This window comes from Bufo bufo, chromosome 3 (genome assembly GCF_905171765.1).
Source record: "Bufo bufo chromosome 3, aBufBuf1.1, whole genome shotgun sequence".
Taxonomy (NCBI): Eukaryota; Metazoa; Chordata; class Amphibia; order Anura; family Bufonidae; genus Bufo; species Bufo bufo.
The window spans coordinates 292,374,509-292,390,333 of NC_053391.1; the positions used below are offsets into that span (position 1 = coordinate 292,374,509).

Here is a 15,825-nt window from a genome sequence, read left to right on the forward strand (position 1 = left end):
TTGAATAGTATGAATAATCCCTGGCCGTGGGGTGGAGAGCTCTCCATATATCAACTAATTGGTATTGTTGCAAGATCTTTTTAATTGCTTTAAGTTTTGGAACTGAGATAGTTGATTTACCTTTTGAGGAATCAAGGCTAGGTTCCAAAGCTATGTTGAGGTCTCCACCCACAATCAAGGATCCCTCTAGAAAGGGGTCTAGTTTTGCAAACACAGATTTGATAAATTGGACCTGTTTTTTATTGGGAGTGTAAATATTCACTAATGTATATAGTTTGTTGTTTATATACCCTTTTACAAAGATGTATCTTCCTTCAGGGTCTGTTATTGTGTCCTTATGTTTAAATTGTAGATTTTTATTCATAACTATTGAGACACCTTTTCTTTTTTGTAGGGGAGTGCATGCGTTGAACCATTGGGTATAAAGTCTATTTTTTGTGATTGGTGTATATGACTTTTTAAAATGCGTTTCCTGTAGGAAAAGTATGTCCGCATTTTATTTTTGGAAAATTTTTAATAATTGACTTCTTTTAGCTGGAATGTTCAATCCATTGGTATTGAGAGTAACACAAGTAAATCCTACCATCCTTTATAGTTATTGTATATAAGATGACTGAGTGTAATAGATGTTGACTGGTACCTTTAAACAGGGAGAAGTAGTAACAAGAAACAAAACCAGTAGAACAATCAAAGAACAAAATTTCCCAGTACACCTCAGAGTATGGTACTGAGGTAAGTATTGAATAGATTTAGTGTCTGAATTACAGGGGGATCCAAAAAGGGTTTCCCCGTAAATCAGAAGTTATGGTGCCAGGAGGGCACCACTAGGGTGGGGGGGGGGAGAAAGGTATGTTAATTGTAAACTTATACAATTTGCCCTGTAAATGGGCACAACTTGTAAAGGAACATTAAGGTGATAGAGAATAAGCATGTAGTAGGTCTTGTTTGATTGGAAGGGGGAACACGGCCGAGCAGCCGAGGTCACCGGCCCAATCTCAATTGTGTATTAGACCTAATATAGGCATCATGAGCCCGATATTTGTTATTATTTTAAACTTATCATATCAAAAAGGATATCAGGAATTTTCAGCCCGGGGTGAAGCTTCTCCCAGTCTTTCTTGAGGCTTTATAATGATTGACATCAGAGGTTTCTCTTCTTCTTTGCCTAGGTGTTTCGAATTTCTCCCATCTGTCTGCTGTTGGAAGTTCTGGAATGTTATCTGTATTCTCTTCTGCTGTCCAATCTGGAGCTTCTATATTTCCAATGTTTAACTTTGGAATTACAGAGTAAAGTTCATCTGGTGATCTAATTGTAAATGGACGGCTATTATGTGTAACTAAGATTCCAAACGGATATAGCCATCTGTATCTTATCCCATTGTCTCTCAGCGCTTTGGTGAATGGTTGGAGGCACCTTCTTTTTTCCAAAGTCAATTTCGATACGTCTTGAAATATGGTTATTTCTTTGTCCTCATATTCGATTCTTTTAGCTGTCCTGGCTTTACGTAGGATATCTTCTTTGGTGCGAAAACTCAGTATGTAGCATAGGACATCTCTGGGCGCATCTTTGGGTGCATTTCTTGGTTTGAAGACTCTATGAACTCTCTCTAGGCCTAGGTCTTGGTTCTCTTCTTTGCCCAATAATTCACAAAATATGGTTGTTAAGACATCACTTAATTCCTTATCATCTACTGTTTCAGCTAGGCCTCTTATCCTAAGGTTGTTCCGCCTAGATCTGTTTTCTAAGTCGTCAATGTGCATATTTAGCTCAAAGATGCTTTTTTGTTGTAGCTTGATTTTGTGTTCCATATGTGAGGCATGCTGAGTTACTTTTTCTGAAGACTCTTCAAGTGTGTTTACTCTAGTATGTATTTGGTTCAAGTTAGTCTTGATTTCTGCAATTTCTGACTTCAATGTATTCGTCAGCTCCTGAAACATATCCCTCATTGTTTTGGAGGTTGGAAGAGATTTGATATATTTTTTGAGGCTTGTAACTTCTTCCTGTTCTTGACTTTGTATTTCCTCATCGCTATCTGACCCTGATGTCATGGCTTGCGCAACTGCAGATTTATTTTTGGGTCTCATGGTGGTATTATTTCTTACAGGAGAGGTAAAATCTTCTCTAGGTAGTTTGGCGTCTAGCACTCTACTTGAAGTTTTATTGGATCTGTTTACTTCTGCTTGACTTTTGACTTTCTTCATACCTTTCTCTATTGCAGTAATCAGGTATTAATTTCACTTGTCACTAGTGCCTTGAGTTGAGGGGTGTAGAGACAATGGGTTATTAGAATTTCACTTTGTGGGAGAAGCTTTTTTCATAATAGATTAATGGGAGTACATATTCTCCATCACAAAAGATGTGTTTTTAGCTTTAAGTATTGGAGGACAGCATTTCAGTATTGAGGACTCTCATATATGGCGTTAGCTCTTTACAGGACTTCTGAGCCGCTCTTCACCTGGATTCGTCTACCTAGGCTTGTTTTTCCCTTGAAAACTAGTGCTTCTTGTATGTTAATCTATCTAATATCTTTATTTAAATTTTTTTTTTATTTCCCCCCCCCCCCCCTCCCCTCCTCTCTGGGCCTGTCTGTTGTCGCTGGGTGTCTTCTGTTAAGGAGTTAGAAATTTAGCCCCCGGTCTCAGGTTCGGACTAGGCCGCAACTTTCAGTTATTTTGCAGAGGCTAGTTTCACCTCTGGTATATCTGTGGTGGTGACCGGATTGTCACTTTGTGGGCCCTTATGCTGCCGCTGGGTTTTATCTTTGTCCCTCCGATCAGGAACTCTAACTTTAGCCCGCGGTTTCAGTCCCGGCCTAGGCCGCAACCTTCAGTTCTTCTGCAGAGGCTTACCTCACCTCCGGTATGTCAGCAGGGGTGACCGGGTTGTCCCTCTATGGGCTCTTCTGCTGTCGCTGAGTTTATCTCTCCGCTCCCACGCCTAATTCAGTCCGCGGTCTTAGGCCCGGACTAGGCCGCAATCTCCCGCGCCGCTGTTGAGGCCTATCTCACCTCGATTGTGGCTGCGGTGGTGACCGGACGCTTCCCTCTGACCTCCCGATTCGTGGGCTGTACGCAGGGGACCTCGTTGGGGTATGTTTTGGACGCGCCACTTCTAGGAGTCAGTAGGCCGGTCCGCGCTTCACTTGCTTCAGTAGGCCGCGACTTCTTATTTTCGCCTCAGGCCGCGACAAACGGCACCTCCGGCGGCAATCTTGTTGTAGAGGGTCACTCTTGTAGAGGGTCTCCTCCAAGATGATGTTTGGGGACAAATGTTAATTGTCAGCCGGCCGTCCGTCCTACTCGATTCGGGCCTCAGTAGGCCGCAACCTTTTATATCTTCCCGGATCGATTTTTTTCGCCTAATAAACAGAGATCTCTGTCCAGTAATGTTAGATCTACTGTAGAATAGCGTTTAAAAACGCTTTTGGTTAATTTTGATGGCTAGATGCCTATAGATTATTTATGTACAGCAGGAGCTATGGTTCAGAGCGTCCTCTCTCCTCTGCGGCTCCACACACTGTTTTTCATTGCCTCGTTTTCTTGCCCATATTTATTGGGGGACACAGGAACCGTGGGTATAGCTATGTCCTCTAGGAGGCGTTGACACTAAATAAAAGCTGTTAGCTCCTCCCCTGGCAGCTATACCCCCTCCAGCCTGGAGAGAGAGCTTCAGTTGTTTCTAGTATCAACAGGAGGCAAGTCCTAGCTTCTGAAGATTTTTTATTTTTTTTCCCCTTCTTTTTCAGGTGGGAAACAGTGGTCGCCTAGCATCCCTGTTCCCCCGGGGGAGCACGCCAGCGTTGGCCCGCCACGCTACCTCCTCCCCCACAAGAAGACAAGGGCATTCTCGCTCCCCTGCATCCCGCCAGCAGAAGGGTCACCCATCCAAGTCCCTCTTCCAGCGTCCTGCCACGTGGCCTGCTACGTGGCAGTAGTGGAAGGGATGACCCTGCTAGAGAAGAGGAAGGGTGAAGATGGCGGCAGGACAGATAAGTGATGCCTGCTCCCGGCCTTTGAAGACCCCCCCCCTTCCCTAGAAGAGGCACTCTATGTTCTCCTGCGTGACTCGACCAGCGGGGGTGAATTTGTTAGACATGTGCCACTGCAATACTTGATCCCCGGAGCGATGGTAGCAGCAGAGTACATTCGGGCCGGGAGGGCACGGGTCTATAGGGCGCTCGGTCCGGGCATGGACTGCGGACTTCATGAGGAAGCGGCACAAGCTCCCGCTTACAGTACGGGCGGCACTCCACAGGGCAGCCTGCGGGCGGAGTGCCGTCACACATCTATGCAGCCAGATGAGCGCACTGTGGGGGTTACAGTTCCGCGCGCACGCACCGTCGCTGCGAGGCTGAGCGGTCGATTGCGGGGCCTTCTCTTCCCGCCACAGCGTTCAGGATACTCCTTCTGGGACTGCGGACTTCGCTCCTGGCTCTGGTAGGAACTGTTGTCTCCTCTTCTCAGGTCACTGTACCCTCTCCTCAGGTGTGTCCTTTCCTGGATTTCCATTATGTCTGACCCCACGGGCGCTCATCCTAAGCTGCCAATAGCTGTCCATTATGCCTGCTCCATGTGGCGGGCAACCAGATTCTGTCTGCACTGCTTGTCAGGCGCCCAGGCAGGGGGCCCCCCTTCAGCCCATACTGCTGCCTCCCCCTTGACATCTGAGTTGCCGGATTGGGCAGAATCCTCTCTCAGGCGGTGGAAAACCTCGCTACAATCTCTCAATCCACCCTATCTATAGTGGGTCTCTTGGTTGAGAATCCGCCACCAGCACAGGCTGCACCTCCCTTGTATGCACCCTCCAGGGCTTCTTGCTCGGGTGCCCCCCCCCCCCTCCAAGGTCACTTCCCTCTGTCAGCGCACAGCAATCATAAAAGCGTCCCATGGTAGACCACGTTTGTTCCTCTGACGCATCTCTCCCTCTCCACCCCGTGTATGATTTCACTAAAGTTTTTCTTCTCCTGGGGACATGCCGTCCGAAGGAGAGGTGGAGAATTCAGATTTGGACATGGATACGGAGCAGCCTTCCAAGTTGGCCTCCTCTGTAGATAGCCTCATTGCTGCCATCCATGACACCTTCCAGGTGCAGGATGATTCCCCCCTTCCCCCACTGACCAACAGGGGGTATCCTTTTCCCGTCCAAAACAGGCCTTAAAAGTGTTTCCTCGCCATAATTTTTCAGCGGTGGTTTCTAAAGCTTGGGATCATCCAGACATGCGTTTTTCCACCCCACAAAAGCTTGTTGTTCTATATCCATTCCCAGCGGATTGTGTGTCCACGTGGGCATCCCCTCCTAAGGTTGACCCACCGGTGGCATGACTAGCCAAAAATACGGCTATTCCTGTATCCGATGGATCTTTCTTCAATCAGGGTTGAATCTTTTGTCTGGCCCTTAGTTCTTTGAAGGGTCAGGTGTCAGCGCTTTCTATCTTTTTCCAGCGCCCTCTGGCCCCCCTGGGGCCTGTAAGGACTTTTTTCTTCAGGGAGTGGCACATATGGTTTCTCCATATTGTCCTCCTTTGCCGCCTTGGGATCTGAATTTAGTCCTCTCAGCGCTCCAGGCTTCCCCCTTTGAGCCCTTGCGGGAGATTTCTCTCCGACTCCTGTCCTGGAAGGTAGTTTTCCTTGTAGCTATCACTTCCATCAGACTAGTGTCCGATTTGGCGGCGCTCTCTTGCAGAGTACCCTTCCTGGTTATTCAAAAGGATAAAGCGGTTCTCCGGCTCGTTCCTGCCTTTCTTCCGAAGGTGGTCACTGACTTCCATATCAACGAGGAAATTGTTCTTCCCTCAGTGTCCCTCTCCTTCACACCCTATGGAAAAAGAGTTACACCATTTGGATGTGGTCAGAGCTCTGAAGATCTATTTAGCAGCCTACGGTCCCTTCCGCCGTACAGACTCCCTTTTTGTTATTCCGAGGGTCCTTGCAAGGGATTGGTGGCCTCCAAGGTGGCAATCGTACGTTGGATTCGGGCTGCAATTGCGGAGGCATGCCGCGCCCGGGGCAGGGTTCCGCCCTTAGGTGTCACGGCTCACTCCACCATAGCGGCGGGCGCATCTTGGGCTCGGAGGAATCGCGCTTCGGCTGCACAGTTGTGTTAAGGCGGTTACTTGGTCCTCCTTTCACACATTCTCTAAATTTTACCAGGTGCATACTTATGCATCGGCGGAAGCTGCCTTGGGCCGCATGGTCTTGCAGGCAGCAGTTTCCTCTAGATGCCTGCAGGGTCGCTTGCTTCCATCGGTATGTTTTTTTTTTTTTTTTTCCCCTCCCTGTGGACTGCTTTTGGACATCCCATGATTCCTGTGTCCCCCAATGAATATGGGTGAGAAAACGAGATTTTTGCCAGTAAAATCTTTCTCGCTATTCATTGTTTTAGAAATTTTATTGACAATTTGAAAAAATACTTTAAAAATTGTAAGCCTTTCTAATGAATTAGAGATTTATTAGAAATTTGAGATTTATTATAAAAAAAAAAAGTTTAACATAATATTAACTCAAATTTACTACTAGCATCAAGTCAGATATGTCATAAGAAAACAATCTTGTGTATTACAAGTGCATTACCATGTGAAAAAAAGAGGCTAATCGACTGAGCCTTGCTAAAACCTTGTATTGTTCAGCTCCAGGGCTGGAGCTGTACAATTTGCTGTGCAAGCCGATCAATTCTATTATTCATGAGGAGCCTCTGCAATTAGTGGCTGGTAGAGCTGGGTCCTCATAAGTATCAGGACTCATCAGCTGGCACTCTGTAATGTATCCAGTACTAAAGCTGTTGAATTCAAAATTTTAGCTTAATAGCTGGAGCAATTAAGGAAAGTGAACTAGTGAGTTGCTAAGGGGATCTGTCACTAGTTTAAGTAGATTTCTGCCAAGTCTTAAAAGAAAAATAGTTGAAGCTCAGTCAGATTGGATGGAGAGTGGTTGTGAACACCTTTTTCCACATGTTTGCGGTGTCCCCTATATGGCTTGTGGCAAACTGCCAATGGGAATTCTTATGGCTTGCTTTCACAAATGGCTTTATTCTTGCCACTGACATAAAGACTAGATTTGTGAAGTACACAACTAATTTGTCTGGTGGACAAATTCTCCCACCTGACCTGTGGATCTCTAGAGCTCCTCCAGAGTGACCATGGGACTCTTGGCTGCTTCTCTGATTAGTGCTCTCCTTGCCCAGGCTGTCAGTTAAGGTGGATGACCATGTCTTGGTAGGTTTGCAGTTGTGCCATACTCCTTCCATTTTCAGATGATGGACTGAACAGTGCTATGTGAGGTGTTCAGATTTATGGGATTTTTTTTTATTTATAACCTATCCATGCTCTTCACTTCTCCACAACTTTATCCCTGACCTGCCTGGTGTGTTCCTTGGTTTTCATGATGCTGTTTGATCACTAATGCTCACTAACATTAGTGTAGTTATACTGAGAATAAATTACACGCAGCTGGACTCTATTTACTAATTTAGGTGATTCTGAAGGCAGTTGCTCACACTGAGATTTATTTAGAGGTATTGGAGTGCAGGGGGCTGAATACAATTATACGCCGTACAAATATTCGCTAAGGCTACTTTCACACTTGCGGCAGGACGGATCCGACAGGCTGTTCACCCTGTCTGATCTGTCCTTCCGCTATTTCGCCGGACTGCTGCTCCGTCCCCATTGACTATAATGGGGACGGGGGTGGAGCTCCGGCACAGCACGGCAGTGCACGGCGAAAGGCCGCCGGACTAAAAGTCCTGTATGTCCAACTTTTTAGTCCGGCGGCCTCTCACTGCGAACTGACGTACTGCGCCGGAGCTCCGCCCCCGTCCCCATTATAGTCAATGGAGACGGAGCGGCGGCACGGCGAAATAGCGGAAGTACGGATCCGACAGGGTGAACAGATCCATCCTGCCGCAAGTGTGAAAGTAGCCTAATTTGTATTGGTCTATCACATAAAAGCCAAATGAAATACAGTTAAGTTTGTGGGTTTAACATAAACATTTTTTCAAGTGGGTATGAATACGTTTTCAATGGACTGTAACTCTGCAGCACAGAGTAGATACGAGCTGGTGATAATTTGCTTGTTTGTACTGTACAATAATTCATGAATGATTCCAGCAGTTACATTCTGTGTTTTCAAGGTTCAGACAGAGGTTCCTGGCTCTCCTATATTTGTAATGAGACTGGCCAAGCAATCTCGTCATCTGGAGGTACAAATTCTTGCAGATCAGTATGGAAATGCAATTTCTCTTTTTGGCCGGGATTGTTCTGTGCAGCGCCGTCACCAAAAGATTATTGAAGAGGCACCTGCTTCAGTTGCTACCAGTGCAGTGTTTGAAGAGATGGAACAGGTAATATTGAAAGAGCATCAAGTATACCAGACACATTGATATGTTCAATAAGCCCAATCACGTGTGATGACTCTGAAAGTAATAGTCTGTTCTTCATATCTATCATGTACTGTTTGTTTAGAGAATCCAGAAATTAAGTAGTTGAACAAAACAAAGCATTACTTTTTTAATTATTTTTTTCAAGGCTCTTATGCATATGAATAAAGTATTCTGACTAGTTAGTGTAAGCAGCCTCTTTACTATACTTTTCCTATGAACCTAACACATGTGTGGCTTTTTTTTGGCAATTTAAAAAATAAAATTGTCTGCAGACTTAGGTGTGCGGCAAGAGGTTAAACTACCACTGACCCCCACACAACCAACGCCGAAAGGCGTCATTGCGGCGGCTCTCCCAGGCTACACGAACGCCGATTGGCGTCATCTCGCGTGAGCCGAGATTTGCTGTGAACGCGCGCACACAGGCGCGCGCGTTCACAGGATCGGAAGGTAAGCGAGTGGATCTCCAGCCTGCCAGCGGCGATCGTTCGCTGGCAGGCTGGAGATGCGATTTTTTTTAACCCCTAACAGGTATATTAGACACTGTTTTGATAACAGCGTCTAATATACCTGCTACCTGGTCCTCTGGTGGTCCCTTTTGTTTGGATCGACCTCCAGAGGACACAGGTAGCTCAGTAATATGTAGCACCAAGCACCACTACACTACACCCCCCCCTGTCACTTATTAACCCCTTATTCACCCCTGATCACCCCATATAGACTCCCTAATCACCCCCCTGTCATTGATCACCCCCTTGTAAGGCTCAATTCAGACGTCCGTATGATTTTTACGGATCCACTGATATATGGATCGGATCCGCAAAACACATACGGACGTCTGAATGGAGCCTTACAGGGGGGTGATCAATGACGGGGGTGATCACCCCATATAGACTCCCTGATCACCCCCCTGTCATTGATCACCCCCCTGTAAGGCTCCATTCAGATGTCCGTATGTGTTTTGCGGATCCGATCCATGTATCCGTGGATCCGTAAAAAACATACGGACGTCTGAATGGAGCCTTACAGGGGGGTGATCAATGACAGGGGGGTGATCACCCCATATAGACTCCCTGATCACCCCCCTGTCATTGATCACCCCCCTGTAAGGCTCCATTCAGACATTATTTTGGCCCAAGTTAGCGGAAATTATTATTTTTATTTTTTTCTTACAAAGTCTCATATTCCACTAACTTGTGTCAAAAAATAAAATCTCACATGAACTCACCATACCCCTCACGGAATCCAAATGCATAAATTTTTTTAGACATTTATATTCCAGACTTCTTCTCAAGCTTTAGGGCCCCTAAAATGCCAGGGCAATATAAATACCTCACATGTGACCCCATTTTGGAAAGAAGACACCCCAAGGTATTCGCTGAGGGGCATATTGAGTCCATGAAAGATTGAAATTTTTGTCCCAAGTTAGCAGAAAGGGAGACTTTGTGAGAAAAAACAAAAAAAAATCAATTTCCGCTAACTTGTGGCAAAAAAAAAAAAAATTCTATGAACTCGCCATGCCCCTCATTGAATACCTTGGGGTGTCTTCTTTCCAAAATGGGGTCACATGTGGGGTATTTATAATGCCCTGGCATTTTAGAGGCCCTAAAGCGTGAGAAGAAGTCTGGGATCCAAAAGTCTAAAAATGCCCTCCTAAAAGGAATGTGGGCCCCTTTGCGCATCTAGGCTGCAACAAAGTGTCACACATGTGGTATCGCCGTACTCAGGAGAAGTTGGGGAATGTGTTTTGGGGTGTCATTTTACATATACCCATGCTGGGTGAGAGAAATATCTCGGTCAAATGCCAACTTTGTATAAAAAAATGGGAAAAGTTGTCTTTTGCCGAGATATTTATCTCACTCAGCATGGGTATATGTAAAATGACACCCCAAAACACATTGCCCAACTTCTCCTGAGTGCGGCGATACCACATGTGTGAGACTTTTTTGCAGCCTAGGTGGGCAAAGGGGCCCACATTCCAAAGAGCACCTTTCGGATTTCACCGGCCATTTTTTACAGATTTTGATTTCAAACTACTTCTCACGCATTTGGGCCCCTAGAATGCCAGGGCAGTATAACTACCCCACAAGTGACCCCATTTTGGAAAGAAGACACCCCAAGGTATTTCGTGATGGGCATAGTGAGTTCATGGAAGTTTTTATTTTTTGTCACAAGTTAGTGGAATATGAGACTTTGTAAGGAAAAAAAAATAAAAAATCATCATTTTCCGCTAACTTGTGACAAAAAATAAAAAGTTCTATGAACTCACTATGCCCATCAGCGAATACCTTAGGGTGTCTACTTTCCGAAATAGGGTCATTTGTGGGGTGTTTGTACTGTCTGGGCATTGTAGAACCTCAGGAAACATGACAGGTGCTCAGAAAGTCAGAGCTGCTTCAAAAAGCGGAAATTCACATTTTTGTACCATAGTTTGTAAACGCTATAGCTTTTACCCAAACCATTTTTTTTTTTTTACCCAAACATTTTTTTTTTATCAAAGACATGTAGAACAATATGGATGTCGTTTTATTTGAAAAATTTTACAACTGAAAGTGAAAAATGTCATTTTTTTGCAAAAAAAATCGGTAAATTTCGATTAATAACAAAAAAGTAAAAATGTCAGCAGCAATGAAATACCACCAAATGAAAGCTCTATTAGTGAGAAGAAAAGGAGGTAAAATTCATTTGGGTGGTAAGTTGCATGACCGAGCAATAAACCGCTAAAGTTGTGGAGTGCCGATTTGTAAAAAAGGGCCTGGTCACTAGGGGGGTATAAACCTGTGGTCCTTAAGTGGTTAACAAAAACGTTTGTGTGTTTGTTTTGTTTTTTGGCATTTCTCTCTAGAGAATGAATATGCTTGTAGACAGTGACAGTGTGCAGTGTGATCTGCTTCACAGTGCAGAAACAAAACACTCTGGAAGGATGCTTGTCCACATTGCTGCCAAGGCACGGTGACCACATGTCTGGTAACTTCTAGTCATCAATTGTTTGTGCTGTGGAACCTTGGCAAGTACAGGTCAATCACAGCAATCATTTGTCTTCTGCTGCAGTGTGTATGGGCTCCTAGAAGAAGGTTTAAATGTATCAGCTGTCTTTGATAACAGCATTTAGACTATTGATAATTAACTTGTTCAAATTGTGTTTCTTATCTGCCTTCTAAAGGTATTTTATGGTGCCAAATTAGACACTTTTGTCTAAAGGGTATATAAGACTGCCAGATTTTCTCACGAGTGTTCATCTAATTCTGCCTGTAAATGCCCCATGAACGAGCATGCTGAGAGATCTGGATTTGCCAGCAGCAGATCGCTCTAATAGCACCGCTGTCCTGCGTGGGGATGAGCGATGGCATATCGATCGCTCCTCCCCATGTTGCGAAGGACATCGCGGCATGTAATGTCAGCGGTGTCCTCTGCTTGCTATTTGCCAATTGTCGGGAGGGAAAGCTACCTCCAGACAATCGCTAGCAGCATCAGTGTCTAATACACCCTTAACTTTACACCAACTGTTGGTTGGCTTGTTGTGTGCCAACATTTTTACACCGTTTTGGAGCAGATTGTCACATATTAAGCCATGCTTTTTTTTTTTGACAGGCCAGCATCACTTTTGTGTTGAGCTACACCCAACAGTGGGTTATTCTTTTTGAAGCATTTGCTTCATAAATAAGTATAAAACATTATTCAATCATGTGTGTCAGAAATGTGCAAATGGCGACACTTTTTTTTTTTACACTAAATCCTAGAATCAGTCAGATTAGTAAATATGTGGTTTTTGCCTTTAAAATTTCATAACCTGTAGCCAATGCTTTGTCTTTGCAGTGTGCTGTGAAGCTAGCTAAAATGGTTGGATATGTAAGTGCAGGCACTGTTGAGTATCTTTACAGTCAAGATGGCAGCTTTTACTTCCTGGAACTTAATCCACGGCTGCAGGTGGAGCATCCATGCACAGAGATGGTTGCAGATGTTAATCTTCCAGCTGCACAACTACAGGTACTACATGGATTCCCATTCTGACTGACTGAAGACCTATTCTGATTTAGGAAGGCTTCTCTATAACCTCAAAGAAGCCTACTCGACCAGTTTTAAAGAATTGTTAGACTTTTTCACTGGTTATACATTAACAGACTTGATGCTTGAAGCTGTTTAGTTATTTCTTGCTTTCATACATTTACAACAGATTGCTATGGGAATTCCTCTTCATAGAATAAAGGATATTAGGATGCTTTATGGATTTACAGCTTGGGGAGACACCCTTATTGACTTTGACAACTCGTTGAATGCCCCCTGCCCTAGAGGACACGTTATTGCTGCCCGTATTACAAGTGAAAATCCAGATGAGGTACCACAAATGTTTTATCACCAGGATGCTTTTTGTTTGTGTTTTTGACTAATCATTTTTTTTGATGTAACACATACATTGTTTCCCCCAGTCGTCTCCATGACAGCACATCAGAGATCGACTCCCTCTGATAGGACAGGAAAAAACAGAGAGGTTAATAACCCCACCCCTTCCCCTCATCGCCAGTGTATTTTCCTGTCCTGCTAGGGAAGGAAGACCAGAGAGGTGCTGAGAGCTCTATGGGGTTCCTGGCAGTATCGTTCTTTGCTCATTTTTGTGCATGTTCCATACAGACCGGAGGTCTGCTCCGGCGGCTCGGCTCTCCCTCCTCCTGCAAAGGTCTGTGCCCGGGCCCCTGCGGATGTTGGTGGCCCCGGCGAAGTTCCCTCCTGCAGCGGTCCAGGGGGGCTATATGCGGAGTGGATGGCGGCTGGAGGGAAGCGCGTCCGGGTGATGACGTTGGATGCAGAGGGGAGTGGCTTTGCGTCATGACGTGACTCCGGCGCATGCCCAGTGGAATAAAAGAGGGCTAATGCCTGCTGCAGATGACTCCCAGCGTTTTCACCCTTGCTTGTGCCTCCGTTGATTTTGGTGGACGGGACCTGCTGAACGTGAGTCTGAAGAACGAATACAGGAGATTTCTGTTTAACCCCGCAGACATCAAGGAGTTAATTAAAGCTGTAAGGGTCACAATCAGGATGGAGATTCTCGCTAAGCCCAGAACAGTTCAGGAAGAGATGTTTGGGGGTCTCTGGGAAAGTCATAGATCTGTATTTCTGGTGCCGGATAATGTACAGAAGTTAAAGCCAAGGCATTAAGAGGAAGTATTGTTTTGAAGAAGCAGAATGCACAGACTGGGAGTCCATCCCTAGAGTCGATGCACCTGTGACTAAGGTCGCGAAACGCATGGTTCTTCCCTTTGAGGATGCCACACAGTTGAAAGACCCTACAGACAGGAAGGTGGAGAGCCTTCTTAAGAAGACGTGGGAAGCCACAGCAGCTCTTTTAAATCCGGGTGTAGCTGCGACATGTGTGGCTCGTACCCTAAAGGTTTGGTTGGAGCAGTTAGAGCTCCATTTAATTAATAAAACCCTGAGGGAGCAAATCTTGGATAGCCTTCCTCTACTAAAGATGGCCACTAGCTTCCTAGCAGATGCCTCAGCGGAGTCCGTAAGATTATCTGCCCGTACAGTGGCCGTATCTAATACAATTAGAAGAGTCCTTTGGCTGAAGTCCTAGTCGGGGGGACATGACATCCAAAAATAAGCTGATTTCTCTTCCATTCCATGGCCAATATGTCTTTGGTCCCGACTTGGATATGATCCTGGAAAACGCCACCGACCCACAAAAAGGGTTTCCCGAGGACAGATCTAAAAGTAAGAGGCAGTTTTTTTTCGGCACAGTATCAAGATTCCAAAAAAGATGAAGGGAAATCAGGAAGGTGGAGCTATTCAAAAGGGATTCAATTCCAATAAAGAGGATCCTTCCTCCTCCTCCAAACAATGACTCCATCCGGGTTGGGGGAAGACTTCAGCTCCTTCATAGACACCAGGGAGAAAGTAATCGCAGACCCCGTTATTATCAACATTATAAGAGAGGGTTTAGCTATAGAGTTAGAATCTCTTACTCCACAAAAATTTACTGTAACCCGGCTCTCCTTATCTCATATGTCTTTTCTGTCCGACTGCATAAGAGGGCTATTATACCTAGGGGCAGTAGAATGTTTTCCCAGCAGGGAAATAGAAAGGGGTCCCTATTCCCCTTTGTTTTTAGTTTGAAAACCAAGCGGCAAGTTCAGGACTAATAAATTTTAAGCCACCGAACAAACATATCACCTATCGCCGGTTCAAAATGGAGGTCTACAGTGAAACTCGTTAAGAAGGGGGCTATGATGGCCACGATAGACCTCAAGGATGCCTACTTCCACATCCCGATCAATCCTCAATCCAGGAAATAACTAAGATTTGCGGTACAGCTTTCGGAATATCTTCTGTCCCTCAGATCTTCTCCAAGGTCATGGCTGAAGTAGGGCCTCCTTAAGCCGGAAGGGAATACTAATGGTTCCATATCTGGACAATCTTCTAGTTGTAGCAGAAAATACGGATCTTCATTCACATCTTCAGGTGGTCCTTTCTCATCTCCAGGATCTCTGCTGGATAGTCAATTGGCAAAAGTCCAGCAAGTCTGAGTATTTCTGGGCATCCTTTTAGATTCCGTCCTCCAGAAATCTTTCCTACCTTCCCCGAAGGCCCAAGATCTGAAGATTAGAATCCAGTAATTCCTGGGAAATCCTGTTTGATCGGTCAGAGAAGGCATGAAAATGCTGGGTCGTCTCTGATCCTGCATTCTGGTGGTTGCCTGGGCCCATTACCACATAAGACCCCTGCAGGATCTGATCCTCAGGAAATGGAACAGGTCACAGCTAACCCTAGACCAGAGGATATCTCTAACCAGGGAAGTAAAAATATCTTTACAATGGTGGCTCAGAGACAATCTACAGACAGGGGTCTTCTGGAATCAGGAAGATTTTTCTTTGTTTGAAAACTGACACCAGCTCCTGGGGCTGGGGCGCCCTTACAGCCGGAAGTTCCTTCCAAGGGACTTAGTCTGAACCTCTGAGGGGGATGTCCTCCAATTACAAGGAACTTCAGACAATATGGGAGGGTCTAAAAGCAACTCGGACCCACTCAAGGAAACGTCATGTATTGGTCCACTCAGACAACTCCACAGCAGTGGCTTTCATTCGTCATCTGGGAGGAACAAGGCACGGTCATCTACAGAATCTCTCAAGACAGATATTCTGGTGGGCAGAGAAGAATCTAAAATCTTTCAGCTGTGCACCGAAAGTGCTTTCTCAATCTAAGGCAGATTTTCTCAGTCGGCAGAGACTAGATCCAGGCGAAAGGCTTTGTGAGAAAGACAATTCTGAGGATCCAGGTTTAGTGGGGCAGTCCAGGTCTGGATCTGTTTGACTCAAAGAAAAACCACAAGGTTCTTACTTCTCCTCTTGTCTGTCTTTCCGCCAATTCCGATGATTCCGAAGGTCCTGCAGAAATTCCAGACCGAGAAATGTACCCGAATTCTGGTGGTCCCCTTTTGGCCCAGAAGGGGCTGGTCC

General features: G+C 45.4%; 1 protein-coding gene across 1 annotated transcript in view; it reads left to right on the plus strand.

The window, feature by feature from the left end:
* The window catches only part of ACACA (acetyl-CoA carboxylase alpha), a 993,014-nt gene that overhangs the window by 142,819 nt on the left and 834,370 nt on the right, over positions 1–15,825 (plus strand). Inside the window, exons 10-12 of the mRNA XM_040424192.1 lie at positions 8,126–8,335; positions 12,188–12,358; positions 12,546–12,707. Coding sequence (XP_040280126.1) covers positions 8,126–8,335; positions 12,188–12,358; positions 12,546–12,707 — 543 coding nt within the window. The remainder of the gene's footprint in view (positions 1–8,125; positions 8,336–12,187; positions 12,359–12,545; positions 12,708–15,825) is intronic.